Below are 20,037 nucleotides of genomic sequence, written 5' to 3' on the forward strand. Positions count from 1 at the left end.
TGGATGACTACGTGGATTACCCCCTATGGGATCTATATGGGTCTGCCATGTATGTATATGACCTCACTGAGGATTGAGGGACTCTCCTGTGCTGAAAGTGAATGGTGACCGCTGCCTCCTTTGACTCTACAAGTGCCCCGTTCCGTCATCTCTTTACATCCATCTACTGGCTGTCTTTGTGCCAAGTGTGAGATAGCAGCGTGTGGCTTTATCTGATATCTCAGTGACTATCATCTACATATGAGGATACCTGAGGATTGTCCTCCATGACACCACAAGGGTCTATAATACATGTATGTGACCCCCATGAGGACTGATCGGGTCTGCCTCTACTATCAAGGAGCTTGATTCTGCCCGTCCCTTCATCACCTTCCATTGACTACAATGTCCTCATTATCTATCCATTCTATTCTATTTCATGTTGTGTCAGTAATAAAAGTCACGGAGGGTTGGGAACCCTGCAAGGGGGGCAGAGATATGTGACTGCCTAGTCCAGCCTTTCTCAGCCAGGGTTCCTCCAAAGGGTTCTAGGGCTTCCTTGTCACTTCATTGGGCTGTATATGGAAGTGTCAGCGACCAGCCGTTTCTGGATACACAGCTTTGTCATCATTGCACACACACACGATTTTGTTTTCATTCAATACATTTTTTATTATAACTTCACTTTCAACAGGATTGCAAAAAAAAAAAAATCAGGAAATAGTAAAGGCAGAAATCCGATTGGTCAGGAAGATCCCTTGTCTGGAATGTGGGGGCGGAGTCATTATTATTGGTGTACATTACAATAACATTGCTGGGAGGTCTCTTCATTTCTCTGCTCCATACTTCCCGTCTTTATAGAAACGTCTCCTGACATTTGGGGGTCTATTCATAAAGAATGTGGGGAACCATTCACCTGGTGAAAGTGCATGTCCATTCCTTAGCAGATCCGGAGAGGTAAGTGTGCATGGATGGGGTGTAGGTCAGTCCTTACCCTAGATGAAATCTCTCATACAGACACAATGGGACTCATGGGACTTTATAAAGAGGAACTCCAGAAAAACATATCAATAAAGATCTTCCAATGTTTTCTTCCCAATCAGCGTAGAAATCATAAAACCCTCCCAGCAGGTGTACAAGGCCATGAAATCTCTCACAGAGTCCATCAATGGACAATTCCTGGACAACAATCACCGTGGGACAGAATTCTGAGCACCATAAGGAGGATCCAGCAGCGTCATCCATCTCCACGCGTTTCGTGGTGCAGCGCTCACTTCTTCAGGAGAAATGACTCCTGCTGATCAGAGTATACACCAATAATAAAACAAATGGCGGCAGGACCATCACTGGCTGGATGGAAAGTGGAGCAGGAAAGTGGCGTCAGGTAAGTCTTCCCAGGAGTTCTGTGCTGGGCCAGCTCCCTTGTTTATGGTGGCCGATGGACATGCTGGTGCTCGGGTCTATGACACTTCCTGCCTACCATGGTAAGCCAGCCCCCCCTCTGTGTTCTCGCTGGATGCCCCCGGGTCTGCCCCTCCCCCCATTTATACGCAGATTGCACAGAACACATTGGAAGATTTGATTGATGTGATTTTCTGGCGTTCCTCTTTATAAAGTCACATGACCATTCTGTCTGTATGAGAGATTTTATCTCCTGTCCATTCCTTCTCTGTGAATGGGGCTAAAACACCGATGTCATTAGGAGATTTGCTGAGCCGGGGGAATGTTTTCCATCATTACAGAACATTTCACACTCCATTTATATTCTTCTCCTGATATCAATGACCAACCCGGTCCCACACTTCATCCATGTCTTTGGGGACCTCTGATCTCCTTATGGACTGTTTCTTCCATGATGAAGATCAGCCATGGAGTATATCTGAGGTGTATATCAGGGTGTGCTTCTTCCCCACATGAGAGCTGGGATGTCCAGCAACATTCATCTAGAAGACATTTCCCGCACTCAAGGTACTAATACACCTCTAGGGTTGTGTGGGACCCCTGATATACAGGAAGACAGGACTTCAGTGAGGAACATTTCCCTCACTCAGGACAGGAAAGTTGCTTTTACCCCGTGTGAGATCTCTGATGGATGGAAAGATTGGACTTCTGTGAAAAACATTTTCCGCACTCAGGACAAGGATATGGCTTTTCCCCTGTGTGAGATCTCTGATGTATGTAAAGATTAGACATATGTGAAAAACATTTCCCGCACTCAAGACAGGAATACGGCTTCTCTCCCGTGTGAGATCTCTGATGTTTGTAAAGGTTGTACTTCACTGAAAAACATTTCCCGCACTCAGGACAGCAATATGGCTTCTTACCCGTGTGAGATCGCTGATGTATGCAAAGACTGGACTTCCATGAAAAACGCTTCCCACACTCATGACAAGAATATGGCTTCTCCCCCGTATGAGATCTCTGATGTGAAACAAGCTCTGATTTTTGAAAAAAACTTTTCCCACAATCAGAACAGGAAAATGGCTTCTCCCCTGTGTGCAGTCTTTGATGTGTGCTAAGGTGAACCTTCTGTGAAAATGTTTTCCCGCACTCAGGACAGGAATATGGTTTCTCAGCTGTGTGAAGCCTCTGATGTTTTTTAAGATTAAACTTTTTTGAAAAACATTTCCCGCACTCAATACAGGAATACGGCTTCTCCCCCGTGTGAGATCTCTGATGTGTGTAAAGATTGGACTTCACTGAAAAACATTTCCCGCACTCAGGACAGGAATACGGCTTCTCTCCTGTGTGAGATCTTTGATGCTTATTAAGATAGGATTTACAACGGAAACATTTCCCGCACTCAGTACAGGAGAAGCTCTTCCCTGTTGGAAGGCCGGCCCGGTCCCACACAGTCTGAGGTTCCTCAGGATACGAGGAATCCGATGGTCCAGCTACACTGGGTGGTGCCGGATGGACATTGGAGGGAGCCGGGTTTTCTCCTGGACTATACTGTGTGATGTCCTCATCTTCTACTTTCCAGTCTGGAGACAAAGTGAGACAATCCTCGGAGGTTTTCCTCATCTCCTAGCCATGGACTAAAATACAAAGACAAACAGGATTACTAGACAGGAGCTGATTGGTTCCCCCAAACCAGGACTCCGCCCACATCAGGCAGCTTGGTCTCTGAGGAGCTTACAATTCCACCCTCAAGGGAACTAGGAAATGGCTCCTCTGATCTCCTACCAGGTCATTTCTTTATTCGTGGAACTTAGTCAGAGAGTGAGGAAACAACCAGAACTGTCTTTTATAGGAGGGACAGTGATGAGGGGATTATAGGACGAGGGTCCCCACCCCCTCTATCACTCATCACCATCTTCCCAACACAAGAAGTACTGCACTTCCTTATTTAGTCCATGATTTAGTCATGAAGAACAGCGGGGCTGAGCCCCACCAGAGGTCAGAGAGTGAGGATGGGGGGAGAACAACCAAGATGAAGACTGGACTGATCCTGAAGACCGCAATCATTGGGGTATTGACTCCTCCCTCATTATCACTTTCTGTTTAAGGGTCCAAAGTTGGAGGATGTTATCACATTATTATCACCATGTAAAAGTCTGTGCTCCAATCACATCATCCGATATAAAATGTCCAGCTGGTAGGATATGAGTGTAACAAAAGAGAATCAATATTATGTGTATATATAGCAGTGGGGGGAGGGGGGAGAGCAGAAGTCAGGACTATGTAATGTACAACATAGAGTATATAGTGCAGGGGTCAGGAGTATGTAATGTACAACATAGAGTATATAGTGCAGGGGTCAGGAGTATGTAATGTACAACATAGAGTATATAGTGCAGGGGCCAGGAGTATGTAATGTACAACATAGAGTATATAGTGCAGGGGTCAGGAGTATGTAATGTACAACATAGAGTATATAGTGCAGGGGTCAGGAGGATGTAATGTACAACACAGAGTATATAGTGCAGGGGTCAGGAGTATGTAATGTACAACACAGAGTATATAGTGAAGAGGTCAGGAGTATGTAATGTACAACATAGAGTATATAGGGCAGGGGTCAGGAGGATGTAATGTACAACATAGAGTATATAGTGCAGGGGTCAGGAGTATGTAATGTACAACATAGAGTATATAGTGCAGGGGTCAGGAGTATGTAATGTACAACATAGAGTATATAGTGCAGGGGTCAGGAGTATGTAATGTACAACATAGAGTATATAGTGCAGGGGTCAGGAGTATATAATGTACAACATAGAGTATATAGTGCAGGGGTCAGGAGTATGTAATGTACAACATAGAGTATATAGTGCAGGGGTCAGGAGTATGTAATGTACAACACGGAGTATATAGTGCAGGGGTCAGGAGTATGTAATGTACAACATAGAGTATATAGTGCAGGGGTCAGGAGTATGTAATGTACAACACAGAGTATATAGTGCAGGGGTCAGGAGTATGTAATGTACAACATAGAGTATATAGTGCAGGGGCCAGGAGTATGTAATGTACAATATAAATTATACAGTGTAAGGGTCAGGACTCATAATATTGGTATTCAGTAATCAGTGGAAGATGAAATGTTTACTGTAGACAAGTTGCAGAGATCCCACACCGCTGCCTCCCATCTCCTGAGACTGCACTCAGTGACTTGGGTCTGAGACTATACAGACATATCCCTCCACCCGGCACAGCCAGACCACAGAGCAAGGAAACCTGGGAGAAATATTCTGTCAGAGATATAACTAGATCTGGGCAAGGGGAAGGACACCCAAGACACACACCCCAGGTGCCTAGGTCTAGTATTGCTTGTGCTGAAAAACATTTTTCTGCCAACTGATCCCCAGAATCCCCATAAATCCAGTCTAGATACATAAATTGTGTCTGCAGCACAGAGAAGGAAGATTATCCGAGAGAAATCCAGGAATACAGGACGGGGAACACAGCTCAGGAAAGTGACCAGTGGATTACAGGCTGATATCACCCAGTCCCCACCCTACTCTGGTGTCAAGGTCCTACCTTTTCCCAGAGGTTATATTACTCCATGTGCTGGCATCCATTTTGGATTTCTGCTGAGCATGATGGGAATCTTTTATGCCTTCAGGTCTCTGAGGTCCATCCCCCAGAGGGGTGTGGCTGAGTACATATAAGCCTGTGATCCGCACATGCTCTTTGCACTTGTGTCTTGTGTCTTTGTCTTGCTATAGCTCTGTGTATACTCTCGTGACTCTTCTGGTATCTGACTCGGCTTGTGACTAAGACCATTCTCTGTGTTTTCCTTCGATCTGACCTTCCGTTGCTGAACCCGGCCCGTGACCTGTAATTCTCTGTCTACTGTTCTGTACCGTTTTGTCCCGTTGTTGTCGACTGCCTGACTACACGCCATTGGCGGCGGCCATTACTGCAGCCGGGGTGTCTCGGGGGCCGCGACCTGGTTCCTGGGTGCGTCAAGTCCATCCCCACCATCAGGGACCCTGGTGAAGGGCAGCCTGGGACTTAGACTCCGCGCCCTGAGGGACTTCGGTCTGTTGGTGGTGGTTGTCATCAGTCAGTGCGTTACCCTGCCACTAGGCCTACCTGTCCATTCCACAGTCCTGCCCTGACATTACACAAGTGCCATGAATCCTGACGGTGCAGGTACGCCTTCGCTTCCAATGTTGGTCGCCAGACTGGATCAACAGGATCTCCTGTTGGATCAGTTCGCTCAGGCGTTGCAAACTCTGCTTGCACGCACCGCGCACCTTACTCCTGGTGCTATTAGGCCGGTTGTCACTCCGGTGGTCGCTCCCGCTGCTGTTCCGCTTGTTGCGCCTACCGCCACGGCTGCTGCGGTGCCCAGAGGTATGACTGGTTCAGCCCCTCTTCCACAGCGCTTTGGGGGTGAGCCGAGTCGGTGTCGTGAGTTCCTCAACCAGGTGGGGATTTACTTTGAATTAATACCCCACGCTTTTCCGACTGAGAGGTCAAAGGTGGGTTTCCTAATATCGCTACTCTCAGACAAGGCCTTGGCCTGGGCAAATCCCTTATGGAAGATGAACGACCCATGTGATTCATGAGTTTTCCGGTTTTGTCGATGCCTTCCGTAGGGTATTCGACGTACCGGCTCGCTCCACCTCGGCCGCCAAGCTGCTCATGTCTATGCATCAGGGTTCACGGACCGTTGCCGAGTACGCCATAGAGTTTCGTACCCTGGCGGCAGAGGTGGGTTGGAACAATGAGGCTCTGGTGGCTGCGTTTTCTCAGGGTCTTTCTGATGCATTGAAGGATGAGATCGCAGCCAAGGAATTGCCTGTGGAGCTGGAAGCACTAATTTCCTTCCTGACCCTGATTGATACCAGGCTCAGGGAGAGGCCTTCACTCAAGGAACGCCTGCGGAGGCCTTCCAATCGACTGGCACCTGCGTTTTCTGTCCCACCCGTTCCTCCCTCTCCTCCCACACCTCCTGGGGATAGATTGTCTGGTGGTGAGCCCATGCAGCTGGGGTTTGCTCGCCTTTCCGATGGAGAGCGGGCCGCTCGGCGTCAGGAGGGTCGCTGCCTGTACTGTGGCCTTGGTGGGCACTTTCGGCAGTCCTTTCCGGTCCGTCCGGGAAACGCTCGCACCTGAGATCCTGTCGGGGACAGATCTTGGGTGGAGTCTCCTCGTCCCCGGCGTTCCGCAGAGATAAACCACTGATCACCGTTGTCCTCTCTTGGGCGGAGGGCTCGGTGACGGCCCAGGCGTTGGTAGATTCTGGGGCCGGCGGGTTGTTTATGGACAGCTCGTTTGCTGCCCAGCACTCCATTCCTCTACAGGCTCGAGTTACCCCATTGGTTCTGGAAGCAATAGATGGCAGGCCCCTGCAACCGCCGCAGGTTACCCACGAGACCATGCCAGTTGAAGTAGCGATTGGGGCTGTTCACAGGGAGTTGGCCTGTTTCCAGGTGATTTCTCCTCCGCACTATTCGGTGGTTTTGGGGTATCCCTGGCTCCAGACACACAATCCAACCTTTAATTGGCGAACGGCCGAGATTCTCTCGTGGTCTCCACAGTGTGGGGCTGGGTGCATCCGTGGGCCGGTTAAGGTGTTGTGTGCCTCCTCGGACTCTGCGTTGCCCACCGATTATGGGGAGTACGAGGACGTGTTTGATAAGGTATGCGCTGGTGCCTTACCTCCTCATCGTCCTTATGACTGCACCATATCCTTGCAACCCGGTGCCACTCCTCCACGTGGCAGGGTGTATCCTCTCTCAGTTGCGGAGAATAAGGCCATGGAGGAGTACAGTGCGGATGCGCTTTCCCGGGGGCACATTCGTAAGTCTACTTCCCCAGCAGGAGAAGAAAGGTGGTGAATTGAGGCCTTGCATCGATTATAGGGGTCTCAATCGAATCACCACTAAGAATGCCTACCCGATTCCCTTGATTACTGAGTTGTTCGACCACCTTAAGGGGGCAACAGTCTTTACCAAACTTGACCTTAGGGCGGCGTACAACCTCGTACGGATCAAACAGGGGGATGAGTGGAAGACCGCGTTTAACACCAGAACCGGTCACTACGAATACCTGGTGATGCCCTTCGGGTTGTGTAACGCGCCCGCAGTTTTTCAGGAATTCATAAATGATGTCCTTCGTGACTTGTTGCAGCAGTGCGTGGTAGTTTACTTGGATGACATCCTGGTTTACTCTGCCTCCATGGAGTCCCATATCCAGGATGTCAAGCAGGTGCTGCAACGATTACGTGAGAACGAACTTTTTTGTAAACTTGAGAAGTGCGAATTCCATCGATCCCAAGTTGCCTTTTTGGGCTACATCATTTCTGCGGAGGGATTCTCCATGGACCCTCAGAAGGTTGCGGCGGTTCTGCAGTGACCTCGTCCCAATGGTCTTCGGTCCATTCAGCGCTTTTTGGGTTTCGCCAACTACTATCGGAAGTTCATCAGGAACATCTCCACGCTGGCAAAGCCTCTCTCAGACCTAACCAAGAAGGGGAGTAACCCTCACGAGTGGCCATCAGAGGCCATCGTAGCTTTTGAGGCTCTGAAATCCACCTTCGCTTCGGCTCCGATACTGTCTCATCCCAATCCTGGATTGCCCTTTGTCCTTGAGGTTGATGCATCCGAGACGGGAGTAGGCGCTCTCCTGTCTCAACATTGGTCGCCCGATGGACCCCTACTTCCCTGTGGGTTCTACTCCAGGAAGCTTTCCTCTGCAGAGTGCAACTACCAGATTGGAGATAGGGAGTTGTTGGCAATCATTCTGGCTCTCAAGGAATGGAGGCACCTGCTCGAGGGCTCCGCGGTTCCGGTCCTCATTCTTACCGATCATAAGAACCTGACTTATCTTTCGGAGGCCAAAAGATTGACACCCCGTCAGGCCAGATGGGCCTTGTTCTTGTCACGGTTCAACTATGTGGTCTCCTATTTGCCTGGTTCCAAGAATGTCAGGGCTGATGCATTATCACGGCAATACTCTGAGTTGTCCAGGGAGGACTCTGAGCCAACCTCGTTCATACCTCCGGATCAGATCCTGGCTGCCATTCGCACCAGTCTGACTTCTCCCCTTGGGGAGCAGATTTTGGCGGCTCAAACTGATGCTCCTCCCGAGAGACCGGAGGGTAGATGTTTTGTACCCGAGGGGTTGAGCACCCGTCTGCTGCGTACCTACCATAACTCCAAAACTGCCGGGCATCCGGGGAGGAACCAGTTGTCTTGGGTTGTCTCTTGGTTGTTCTGGTGGCCAACTCTCTGTGCCGACATCGCCTCTTATGTAGCGGCATGTTCGATCTGTGCCCAGAATAAATCTCCACGGCATCTTCCAATGGGTCTTCTGCAACCCATTCCCAATGGGGAGCGTCCTTGGTCACACCTGGGCATGGACTTTATTGTAGACCTCCCTGTGTCTCAGGGTCATACGGTCATTCTCATGGTCATCGATCGTTTTTCCAAAATGTGCCATTGTATTCCACTCAGGAGATTACCAACAGCGCAAGAACTGGCCACGGTCTTTTCCAGGGAGATTTGTCGCGGACCGCAGGAGTCAGTTTGTGTCCAGATTGTCTCGGACCGCAGGAGTCAGTTTGTGTCCAGATTCTGGCGCGCCTTCTGCTCCCAGTTGGGTATTAGTCTCTCCTTTTCTTCAGCCTACCACCCGCAGTCCAATGGGGCTGCGGAGCGTTCCAATCAGGCATTAGAACAATTCCTTTGATGTTATATCTTGGACCATGAGGACGATTGGGCCAATCTCCTGCCTTGGGCAGAGTTTGCCAGGAACTCGGCGATCAACTCCTCCTCCGGGATGTCTCCCTTCATGGCCAACTATGGGTACCAACCCGCGGTATTACCTGAGAGGTTCTCACCACAGGACATTCCGGATGTGGAGAACCATCTTCATGGGGGCAGATCCAGAGGGCCTTGAGGGACTCGGCTCAGCGTCAGAAGTTCCAGGCTGATCGCAGACGGTTGCCCGCTCCTTCATACCAGGTCGGCGATCGGGTGTGGTTTTCTACTCGTAACCTCAATCTTCGGGTGCCCGCACCGAAACTAGCTCCCCATTTTGTTGGTCCTTTTCGCATTCTCCGCAAGGTGAATCCGGTGGCCTATGCCCTTGCCCTTCCGCCTGGGATGCGAATCTCCAAAATCTTTCATGTATCACTATTGAAACCTCTGATCTGCAATCGCTTCACTACCTCTCTGCCTCGGCCCCGTCCCATTCGGGTTGACGGTCATGAGGAGTATGAGGTGAGCCGGATCCTGGATTCTCGATTGGTGCGCGGCCGATTACAGTTCCTGGTTCATTGGCGCTGTTATGGTCCCAAGGAGCGTTCCTGGGTTCCTTCCGCAGATGTCCATGCTCCTGCCCTCCTCCGCGCTTTTCATACCCGCTTTCCTCAGAAACCTTTTGTTGAGCCGCGGAGAGGGAGGAGCCCTTGAGGAGGAGGTACTGTCAAGGTCCTACCTTTTCCCAGAGGTTATGTTACTCCATGTGCTGGCATCCATCTTGGATTTCTGCTGAGCATGATGGGAATCTTTTATGCCTTCAGGTCTCTGAGGTCCATCCCCCAGAGGGGTGTGGCTGAGTACATATAAGCCTGTGGCCCGTACATGCTCTTTGCACTTGTGTCTTGTGTCGTGTGTAGCTACAGCTCTGTGTATACACTCGTGACTCTTCTGGTATCTGACTCGGCTTGTGACTAAGACCATTCTCTGTGTTTTCCTTGGATCTGACCTTCCGTTGCTGAACCCGGCCCGTGACCTGTGATTCTCTGTCTACTGTTCTGTACCATTTTGTCCCGTTGTTGTCGACCCGGCCTGCCTGAGTACGCTATTGTCATTCTTACCAGCTACACGCCATTGGCGGCGGCCATTACTGCAGCTGGGATGTCTCGGGGGCCGCGACCTGGTTCCTGGCTGCGTCAAGTCCATCCCCACCATCAGGGGCCCTGGTGAAGGGCAGCCTGGGACTTAGACTCCGCGCCCTGAGGGACTTCAGTCTGTTGGTGGTGGTTGTCGTCAGCCAGTGCGTTACCCTGCCACTAGGCCTACCTGTCCGTTCCACAGTCCTGCCCTGACATCTGGACCAATCAGTGAGCAGTATAGGTGGAGGAATGGATTTAGTGTTCATGACCCACCTGTGCTGATCTCTGTAGGAGTGTCCTCCTCTATAATTAGCCTCATTATTCCATCCTCCTCCATAGACTGCTGATCATCCCTCACATACGCCTCTTCTTCTTCTGCTTTCACCTCAAATTCTATATCGATTGGATCTCCACTCTAAATCAAGAAAATGAGAGAGAATATCATCTGTAAAATGTAAGATTTATGATTGTGACATCACATAAAAAATCCACACATTGTCTCCACAAGTTCATGTTCTAGATGCTCCATCCCACCAACCTTGTAATAGTGAGGGATGGTGTGACCTTCCTGTGTGGAATCCCGGGAATACAGAGGACGGGGACATCTCTCTGGTGGGTTCCTGTAGCTGGATGACTCCACCATGATGTTCTGGTACAGATCTTTGTGTTCCTTTAGAAGTTCTGACTCCTCCATCCCCCCATCCTCATCATCCTCCTCTTTTATCTCTTCTTTAACCTCAACTTTAGGATCTCTCAGGTTTCCACTCTGAATATATAATAAAAATGCCATCAATGGTAACAATGCAGATAATGTACAGATCCTAATGATATTAGGAAGAAAATAATAACCAGATATCTTTCTAATCAAACTATTAAGACATATAATATAGACAAATTCATCGGCTGTAATAGGAAATATGTAGTCTATCTATTAGAATGCTCCAAACAGTATGTGGGTCGTACCACGAGAAGGTTGAGGGACCGTCTCCGGAGCACATTTATAATATTAAAAAAGGATATAAGGAGCATTCCCTCTCCTTACATTATAGGTGATATCAGAAGAGAGATCCCTCCTCACTTATGTTTATAGGGATACTATCATCCCGCACTGGAGAGGGACATATAAGACTCGGGCAGTATCCCAACTGGAAACCAAACAAATTTACGAGTTAGGTACCCTGCACCCGGCAGGACTCAATATTGAGTTAGATGTTAATTGTTTTATCGATAATAGTTAATTTCATTTGAACATTCTTTAATGTGTACTTTTAGCATAAATATTTTAATTCTTGTGTATTATTCTTACAATACGGTTATGTTCATATCATATGCGATTTCAGTCTTAGTACATTCGTTAACACTCATCGGATCTTTTGCCAAATCCTTCTGATGTCCATTTTTTGTTCTAAAAATTTTTTTTTTATATAATTATTTATAATTTTATTATAATGGACACCAGTATATATTTTACTTATTTTATTATTTGAATACAAAAGGTGTTTTAATGGTATAATTATTTGACTTTATTATTTTTTTATTATGATTTTGCTGATATTCTTATACAACTTTTTTTCTTCTTTTACTTATTAATTATTAATATCCTTTATCGATATTAATATACAACAGTTGATCAATAATATTTAATGTAGAACAATCACTTCCAACACTCATATAAGTGCTATACCTTTGACATCTGAAATGGTTTATCTAATCATATAAAGCATTACCACACCTGCATCACCAATATATTTCAATATATTAGGAGTTTTTAATATATTATACTCTTTTGACATTTAGAATTTAAGGTAATATACCGCATAAGTGAACAAATGTACATACTCTTTTTATCTATATAAAAAACCTCTAGTAAAATGGCGCATCAGCGCACAAGAGTAAGCAATCTCTTTAGGCTTCAGCAAATGTCGCCGGCTTGATACGCATGCGCCATTCTGCCTATTTAAAGCCTTATGTCACGTCATGGTGCCAATGGTATCTTCGTCTGATGATGTGCGTGCGCACGTAACGTGTAAGGAGGAGCCAAGTCACGCCGTGATGTCACGCCATCGGAGCATCATGGAGCTCCGGTGGCCATCTTTATTTGGGGACGACGCCCAGTACCAGTTCATTACCTCCAGAGAAGGAACCTCCAGTTAACCCTTGTGAGCTGCACCCACCTATCCCTTAAGGGGAACTCTGGACACCCCTGGATCATCAACATTTAAAGTCCGAGGACCCATCCACCTTGAGAGGAAGCCTTTTTCCACAACTGGCTCAGATGACTACCTTGATGACACCAGGATATAAGATATAACACGCACTAATATTGCGCATCTGGTGAGTGCGCATTTCTTCTGTTTCCACGAGCACAAGCACCAATTGAAGCTTTTGGGACTATATGGGCACTATCTAGTCACTGACACAAATTATTTGCCCCATATATTTATAGTTGTATATTTTCAGTCACTGATACGAACTATATGTCATATTTATTTATTTAGTGTGAGTACTGCACTTATATACTTTATGTTCATTTAAAGGTTTTATCTAGTTACCTTTGTGCTAAGCTGATAACTAGTCTCCATTTGAATTTTTTAAGTGTGTTCACATATATTGTTTATTTACAAAAAATTTTATTATTTATTGTTTATTTTTACCTCCCTTTCATCTGAATCATTATTTTAGCGCTGCACTATTTTATTGATTCTATTGTAAGGTTTATGTTGGTTACATTCAGTGCTTAGCTGCTGACTGGATAGCACTCGCTTTGTACATTTTATTCTAATGTACAGATCCTAATGATACTATCAGTGATTGCTCCCCATCTACCTGATGATGGTGAGGGATGGTGTGACCTTCCTGTGTGGAGTCCCAGGAATACAGAGGATGGGGACATCTCTTTGGTGGGTTCCTGGTATTAGGTGGCTCCATCATATCCTTGTGTCCTTCTGAAAACTCCTCCATCACTCCATACTCCTCATCCTCCTCTTTATACTCTTCTTTAACATCAATATTATCATCCCCGAGGATTCCACTCTGAAAGATATAATAAAACATTCATTGTAACAAACATGCTGTGTATAAATCACAACTACCAATAATTGTCATCATCTACCTGATGATGGTGAGGGATGGTGTGACCTTCCTGTGTGGAATCCCGGGAATACAGAGGACGGGGACATCTCTCTGGTGGGTTCCCATGACTGGATCCATCTGTAGGAAACACACACACTGACTGAATCCATTGTTTCTATGTGTTTATCAGATGATGGGGGATCTAGGTGGATCCTCCGTACTGCTCTCTCCTTTACAATAAAGTCTCCTCTTACCCGGTGATGTGAGGGGCGGCTGATTGTCCATCATGACGTCCTTGTAGAGATCCTTGTGTCCTTCTAAATACTCCCACTCCTCCATGGAGAAATAGACAGTGACACCCTGACACCTTATAGGAACCTGACACACACAATGATACAGTCACCATCCAGACACATCCCTTGTCTGTTACTGGAGAATGTCCCAGAATTCCCGGCACCGCTCACCTCTCCTGTCAGCAGCTCAGTGATCTCTCTGGTGACTTCTAGAATCTTCTTCTTCTTTCTCTCTTCTATCAGGGAGGGAGGTGGAGGCAATGTGATGTCATATGATCTCCAGACTTCACAGGAGGAAAACTCTACATCTGAACACAAATAGTCACATCAAATGATATTCCCAGAATCCTCCTCACCTCTCCATTCAGGTCTCCATTTTATTAAAGCCCCACTTCAGGCTGAGGTATAATTTCCCCCCCACAGGACCCCCACACTACGCAGGGTTTAAGGAATTCTGATGTAATTATACACAACGCAGGACCAACAGTTCTGTTTTGCTTATGAGGATGCCAAGGGTCCCCACATCCTAATACCATAGAATAAAAAGAAAAGAGCCAAATGGAGGGACATTGGGAGGAGCTGTGAGGTCAGTGTGATGTCATAGGATTCTCTGACTCTGGATGGAGGGAAATTGGGAGGAGGAGCTGTGAGGTCGGTGTGATGTCATAGCATTCCCTGACTCTGGATAGAGGGACATTGGGGGGAGGAGCTGTGAGGTCGGTGTGATGTCATAGCATTCCCTGACTCTGGATGGAGGGACATTGGGGGGAGGAGCTGTGAGGTCGGTGTGATGTCATAGGATTCTCTGACTCTGGATGGAGGGACATTGGGAGGAGCTGTGAGGTCGGTGTGATGTCATAGGATTCTCTGACTCTGGATGGAGGGACATTGGGAGGAGGAGCTGTGAGGTCGGTGTGATGTCATAGCATTCCCTGACTCTGGATGGAGGGACATTGGGGGGAGGAGCTGTGAGGTTGGTGTGATGTCATAGCATTCCCTGACTCTGGATGGAGGGACATTGGGGGGAGGAGCTGTGAGGTTGGTGTGATGTCATAGGATTCTCTGACTCTGGATGGAGGGACATTGGGAGGAGGAGCTGTGAGGTCAGTGCGATGTCATAGGATTCTCTGACTCTGGATGGAGGGACATCGGGAGGAGGAGCTGTGAGGTCAGTGTGATGTCATAGGATTCCCTGACTCTGGATGGAGGACATTGGGAGGAGGAGCTGTGAGGTCAGTGTGATGTCATAGGATTCTCCATCCCCCGCCAATTTTAAAAGTGGTATAATCCTTTGGTATAGACTGATGAGGTGAGAAGGTGACACATCTCCACAATGAGGAGAATGTTCCGGCCCTGGAAGTGGGGGAATGTTCTGCCCCTGAAGGGGTTAATCTGGGTTCCCACATTATATATGTGTGTATCATCATCTGCTGGAGATAAAAGACATCACAGTGACTATGGAGGAAGAGGATGGACATGACTATGGAGGAAGAGGACGGACATGACTATGGAGGAAGAGGACGGACATGACTATGGAGGAAGAGGACGGACATGACGGGGGTTACTGGGTGTAAATAGAAAATAACATCTTATTACCTCCTCTGCTGCCACTTCCAGCAACATCTCCTCTCTGCTTCCTCTCAACTCAGCTCTCACCCGGAACTTCCTGTCTGTACCTGACATCACTTCCTGTCTATCCCTGACATCACTTCCTGTCTATGTCTGACATCACTTCCTGTGTGGGTAGAAGTGAGATCCCCACCTTGTGGAGCTCAGAGGAACTGCAGCCCCGAGAAGCGTCTGGTAGTGTGGCCCCGGCCTTGTGCTGGGTGTGTATGGACTGTAGATCCTTGTGTAGGGAGGAAATGACTCCTATCTGTGACTGCTGTAACCTGCTGACTGGCATCTCCTGTGAAATCTGACACTTGCACTGGATACACACAAGGCAGTCAGGGATTTCAGCCCCTCCCTTCTCCTCTCAGACTGTAACACAGAGAGAGCCAATCAGAAGAGGTATTAAAGGAGCCAATGACAGGGACTTTCTCAAGCAGGAGGTGCAGCTGCAAAGCATTGTGGGATATGCAGTCCTGAACAGAAATGGCCTGATAGGCTGATATGAGGGATGGAACTACAGAGACCAGCATGCTTAGTGAGAGCAGAGTGAAGGACTCCATCTTGTTTTTCCTGAGGGGAGGCAGTCTGCATGTGGCAGGAGACAGTCTGGACCTGGCAGAGAAGTGCTCAGGGTCAGTTCACTCCATGTTTAGGTATCTGCATCAGTCAGGGAACATCCAACCTGAGAGATGTGGCCTACAGTACAGTGCCTACACCGACAGTGTGAAGGGCTCATCGTGAGGTGACCACAGGAGCCGGTCATTTCCAGGACCATGGTTTGGGCCTTAGTCCCAGGATCTGGTGAGAGGGATTTTGCCCCCTGGCAGATGACAGGAACACGGCACACAGAGACATGACACTTCTCCCATACTCACCAGGCACTGGGTTGTGTAGATGGTCCTGCTATACAGACACAGTGTTTGCTTTGCTATACAAATCCTGCCACGGGATTACAATGATACTTTACCATAGGAGTGTAAGTGCACCAATGAAAGTGTCTCGCTGAAGACCCCAACATTCATCCTGTTACCAAGAGACTGAAGTTACTGGTGCCATACGGGCACGCGCATGCGTATTCAGGCCTCTATATTGCATGGTGTGGGAGGGAATAGCTCTACCTTGGAAAGTAGCTATGAAGCATCAGTTGGGCGCAGTGTTTGCCTATTGGGCTTGTGGTGTCGGGGGTTAGAAGGGAGAAGTCTGACACCACAGAGAGTCATCCTTCTGCTCTCCTCCAGGCACACCTAGGATCGGCACAGGGGGTGATGCCTGTTAGAGGGGTGGGAGATTAGTGAACATTCTCTCCTGGATCTCCCCTTCTTTCATTGAACATTTACTCCTGGATTTCCACTTCCCATGGTGAACGTTCACTCCTGGATTTCTCCCTCCTGGAGTGAGCATTCGCTCATGGATCTCCCCTTCCTTTAGTGAACATTGACTGGTGGATATCAGAGGATTATTATTATTATATAGTATTTATAAAGCGCCAATAGTTCGCTCAGCGCTGTACATTACAAAGGGGGACAGAACATGTGACAGAACAATACCAATACAATGCAAAACATGAGGGGATTGAGGGCCCTGCTCTTTCGAGCTTACAATCTAGGAGGGAGGGGATGGTGGTACAGGAGGAGATAGCTGTGGGGGATGGAGTGGTAGGAAGAGTGGAGGAGGTCGGCAAGTTAGCAGGGGGTGGGGTAGGCTTCCCTGAAGTGATGGGTTTTCAGGGTGCACCTAAAGGAGAGGAGAGTAGGTGATAATCTGATGGGTTGGGGCAGGGAGTTCCAGAGGATGGGTGACACCCTGGAGAAGTCCTGGAGGCGGGCATGGGAGGAGGAGACCAGGGAACTAGAGAGAAGGAGGTCTTGTAAGGAGCGGAGTGTGCATGGTGGATGGTACTTGGATATTAGGTCAGTGATGTAGTTCGGGGCAGTATGGTGGACAACTTTGTACATCAGTGTTAGGATTTTGAATTTGATCTGTTGCGCTATCAGAAGCCAGTGGAGGGAATGGCAGAGGGGGGTGGCGGAGATGGAGCGGTTGGTGAGGTGGATGAGTCTGGCAGCCGTATTCAGGATCGACTGTGGCGAGGCAGGCCAGTGAGGAGGGAGTTGCAGTAGTCCAGTCATGATATGATGAGGGAGTGGATGAGCTGTTTAGTGGTTTCTGGGGTTAGGAACGTGCGGATTTTGGTGATGTTGCGGAGGTGGAGTCTGCACGAGTTTGTTAAAGATTGGACTTGGAGTCCAGAATGACACCAAGTACTCTGGCCTGTGGGGCGGGTTTGATGGTAGCATTGTTGGATGTGACGGAGAAGTCAATGGGGGGTGGGGTCCGGGCTGGGGGGAAGACAAGAAACTCGGTTTTGGAGAGGTTCAGTTTAAGAAAGTGGAGCGACATCCAGTCTGATATGTCGCTCAGTAGGTGTGTGATTCGGACTGAGACCGAGGGGTGAGGTGGGGGGTTGAGAGATAGATTTGTGTGTCGTCGGCATAGAGGTGGTAGTTGAAGCCATGAAAGTGTATGAGTTGGCCAAGGGAGGAGGTGTAGATGGAGAAGAGAAGGGGCCCGAGGACAGATCCTTGAGGGACCCCAACAGAGAGGGGGAGTGAGGGGGAGGTGGTAGCATTATAGGTAACGCTGAAGGAGCGTTGTGAAAGGTAGGATGAGAGCCAGGAGAGAGCAGAATCTCTGAGGCCGAGGGAGTGTAGTTTTTTGAGGAGGAGGGGGTGGTGGACTGTGTCGAAGGCCGCAGAGAGGTCAAGGAGTAGGAGCACTGAATAGTGGCCATTAGCTTTGGCGGTTAGCAGGTCATTGTAGAGTTTAAGTAAGGCAGTTTCAGTGGAGTGTAGGGGACGGAAGCCGGACTGTAGGGGATCGAGGAGGTTGTTGTCGTTGAGGTGAGAGCTTAGGCGGGTGTAGACTAGGCGCTCGAGGAGTTTGGATGTAAATGGGAGCAGGGAGATGGGTCTGAGGTTGTTCGGGTCATTGGGGTCCAGGGAGGGCTTTTTAAGTATGGGGGTGATGTGTGCATGTTTCAGAGGGGAGGGGAAAGTGCCGGAGGGGAGGGAGAGATTGAAGATGTGGGTGAGGGAGCGTAGGATGGAGGGGGAGGGAGGTCGTAGGAGTTGTGAGGGGATAGGTTCGAGGTGGCAGGTGGTGAGGCGGGCATCAGAGAAGATCTTGGAGACTTCCTCGATGGTAGTAAGGTCAAAGGTGCGGAGTGTTGGGGGGGCTTCAGTATGAGGAATGTAGGGTGGGGTGGAAGTGGAGGTCAGAGCAGTGGTGGGAAAAAGGAGAGGGGTGATGAGGGGGTAGCTGAGTGAGGGAGAACGGGGTTGGAGGGAGTTTGAGCAGCGACGAAGTCCCTGAGAGTTATAGGGAGGGGGGATGAGGGGATAGCTGTGTGAGAGGGGACGGGTTGAGAGGGCGTGTGAGTTGTGGCAATGTCCTTGTGAATTGTGTCAATCTTGTTTTTGAAGTGATTGGCAATCGCAAGGGTGGTGAGTGAGGTGCTGGGTGGAGGTGGTGTGGCGAGAGTAGAGAGTTGAAGGTAGAGAAGAGTCGGCAAGGATTGGAGGAGAGGGCCTTGATGAGGGTCAGGAAGTAGGCTTGTTTGGCTGCATTGAGGTACAGGTGTAGAAGGCAGATTTGTAGCGGGTGAAGGCTTGTTGGGATTTGGTTTTGCACCATCGTCGCTCCAGGGCACAACTGTGTCATTTGAGGGTTTTGGTGTGATCAGTCTGCCAGGGCTGGAGCGGTCGGGGTCTGATGTTGCGTGTGGTTAAAGGCGCTAGTGAGTCAAGGGCTGTTGACAGCACGTTGTGGGGAGACATCAGAGGTCCATCAGCTTCATCAGATGACAGGAGAGACATTAGAAGTCTATCAGCTTCATCTGAGAACAGGGGAGAAATCAAAATGTCCATCAGCTTCATTGTAGAACAAGGGAGACATCAGAGGTTCATCAGCTTTATCAGAGGGCTGGGGAGTCATCAGAGGTCCATCAGCTTCATCAGAGGATAGGCAGACATCAGAGGTCCATCAGCCTCATTGGAGACAGGGGAGACATCAGAGGTCCATTAACTTCATCAGAGGACAGAGGAGAAATCAAAGGTCTATCAGCTTCATTAAAGGACAGGGGAGACATCAGAGGTCCATCAGCTTCATTGTAGGACAAGGGAGACATCAGAGTTCCATCAGCTTTATTGGAGGACAAGGGAGACATCAGAGGTCCATCAGCTTCATCAGATGACAGGAGAGACATTAGAGGTCTATCAGCTTCATCTGAGAACAGGGGAGATATCAAAATGTCCGTCAGCTTCATTGTAGAACAAGGGAGACATCAGAGGTTCATCAGCTTTATCAGAGGGCAGGGGAGACATCAGAGGTCCATCAGCTTCATCGTAGGACAAGGAAGACATCAGAGGTCCATCAACTTCATCAGAGGACAGGGGAGACATCAGAGGTCCATCAGCTTCATTGTAGGACAAGGAAGACATCAGAGGTCCATCAGCTTTATTGGATGACAGAGGAGTCATCAGAGGCTGTCACAGATCCCACCCACATGCACACGCCCACAGCGACTAGCTAACAGAGGCGTGCATGTCTGGCCATGACTTGGTGTAAAGAGGGAATGAGGGGGACTTATTTTGTCACAGCCCGCACTACCTCTCCTCTCATATTAGGACCCATGCAGTTTATGTTGTCTATATGGAGGAGGTGTAGGGTTACATTCATCCTAGGCTCTAAGTGTTCCCCCTTGACCAACATCATTTTTAATCCAAGTCTCCC

At 48.6% G+C, this 20,037-nt stretch overlaps 1 protein-coding gene across 1 annotated transcript; it reads right to left on the reverse strand.

Moving 5' to 3' along the window:
• Nucleotides 1-625: 625 nt before the first annotated feature.
• Nucleotides 626-3,007, reverse strand: LOC149462467 (uncharacterized). The gene has a single exon (XM_089676855.1). The coding sequence runs from the start codon at nt 3,001-3,003 to the stop codon at nt 2,047-2,049; it is 957 nt and encodes a 318-aa protein (XP_089532981.1). The 5' UTR covers nt 3,004-3,007; the 3' UTR covers nt 626-2,046.
• Nucleotides 3,008-20,037: the final 17,030 nt, after the last annotated feature.

This window comes from Staurois parvus, unplaced genomic scaffold (assembly GCF_062004578.1).
Source record: "Staurois parvus isolate SC_StPar_1 unplaced genomic scaffold, SC_StPar_1.0 ptg000174l, whole genome shotgun sequence".
Taxonomy (NCBI): Eukaryota; Metazoa; Chordata; class Amphibia; order Anura; family Ranidae; genus Staurois; species Staurois parvus.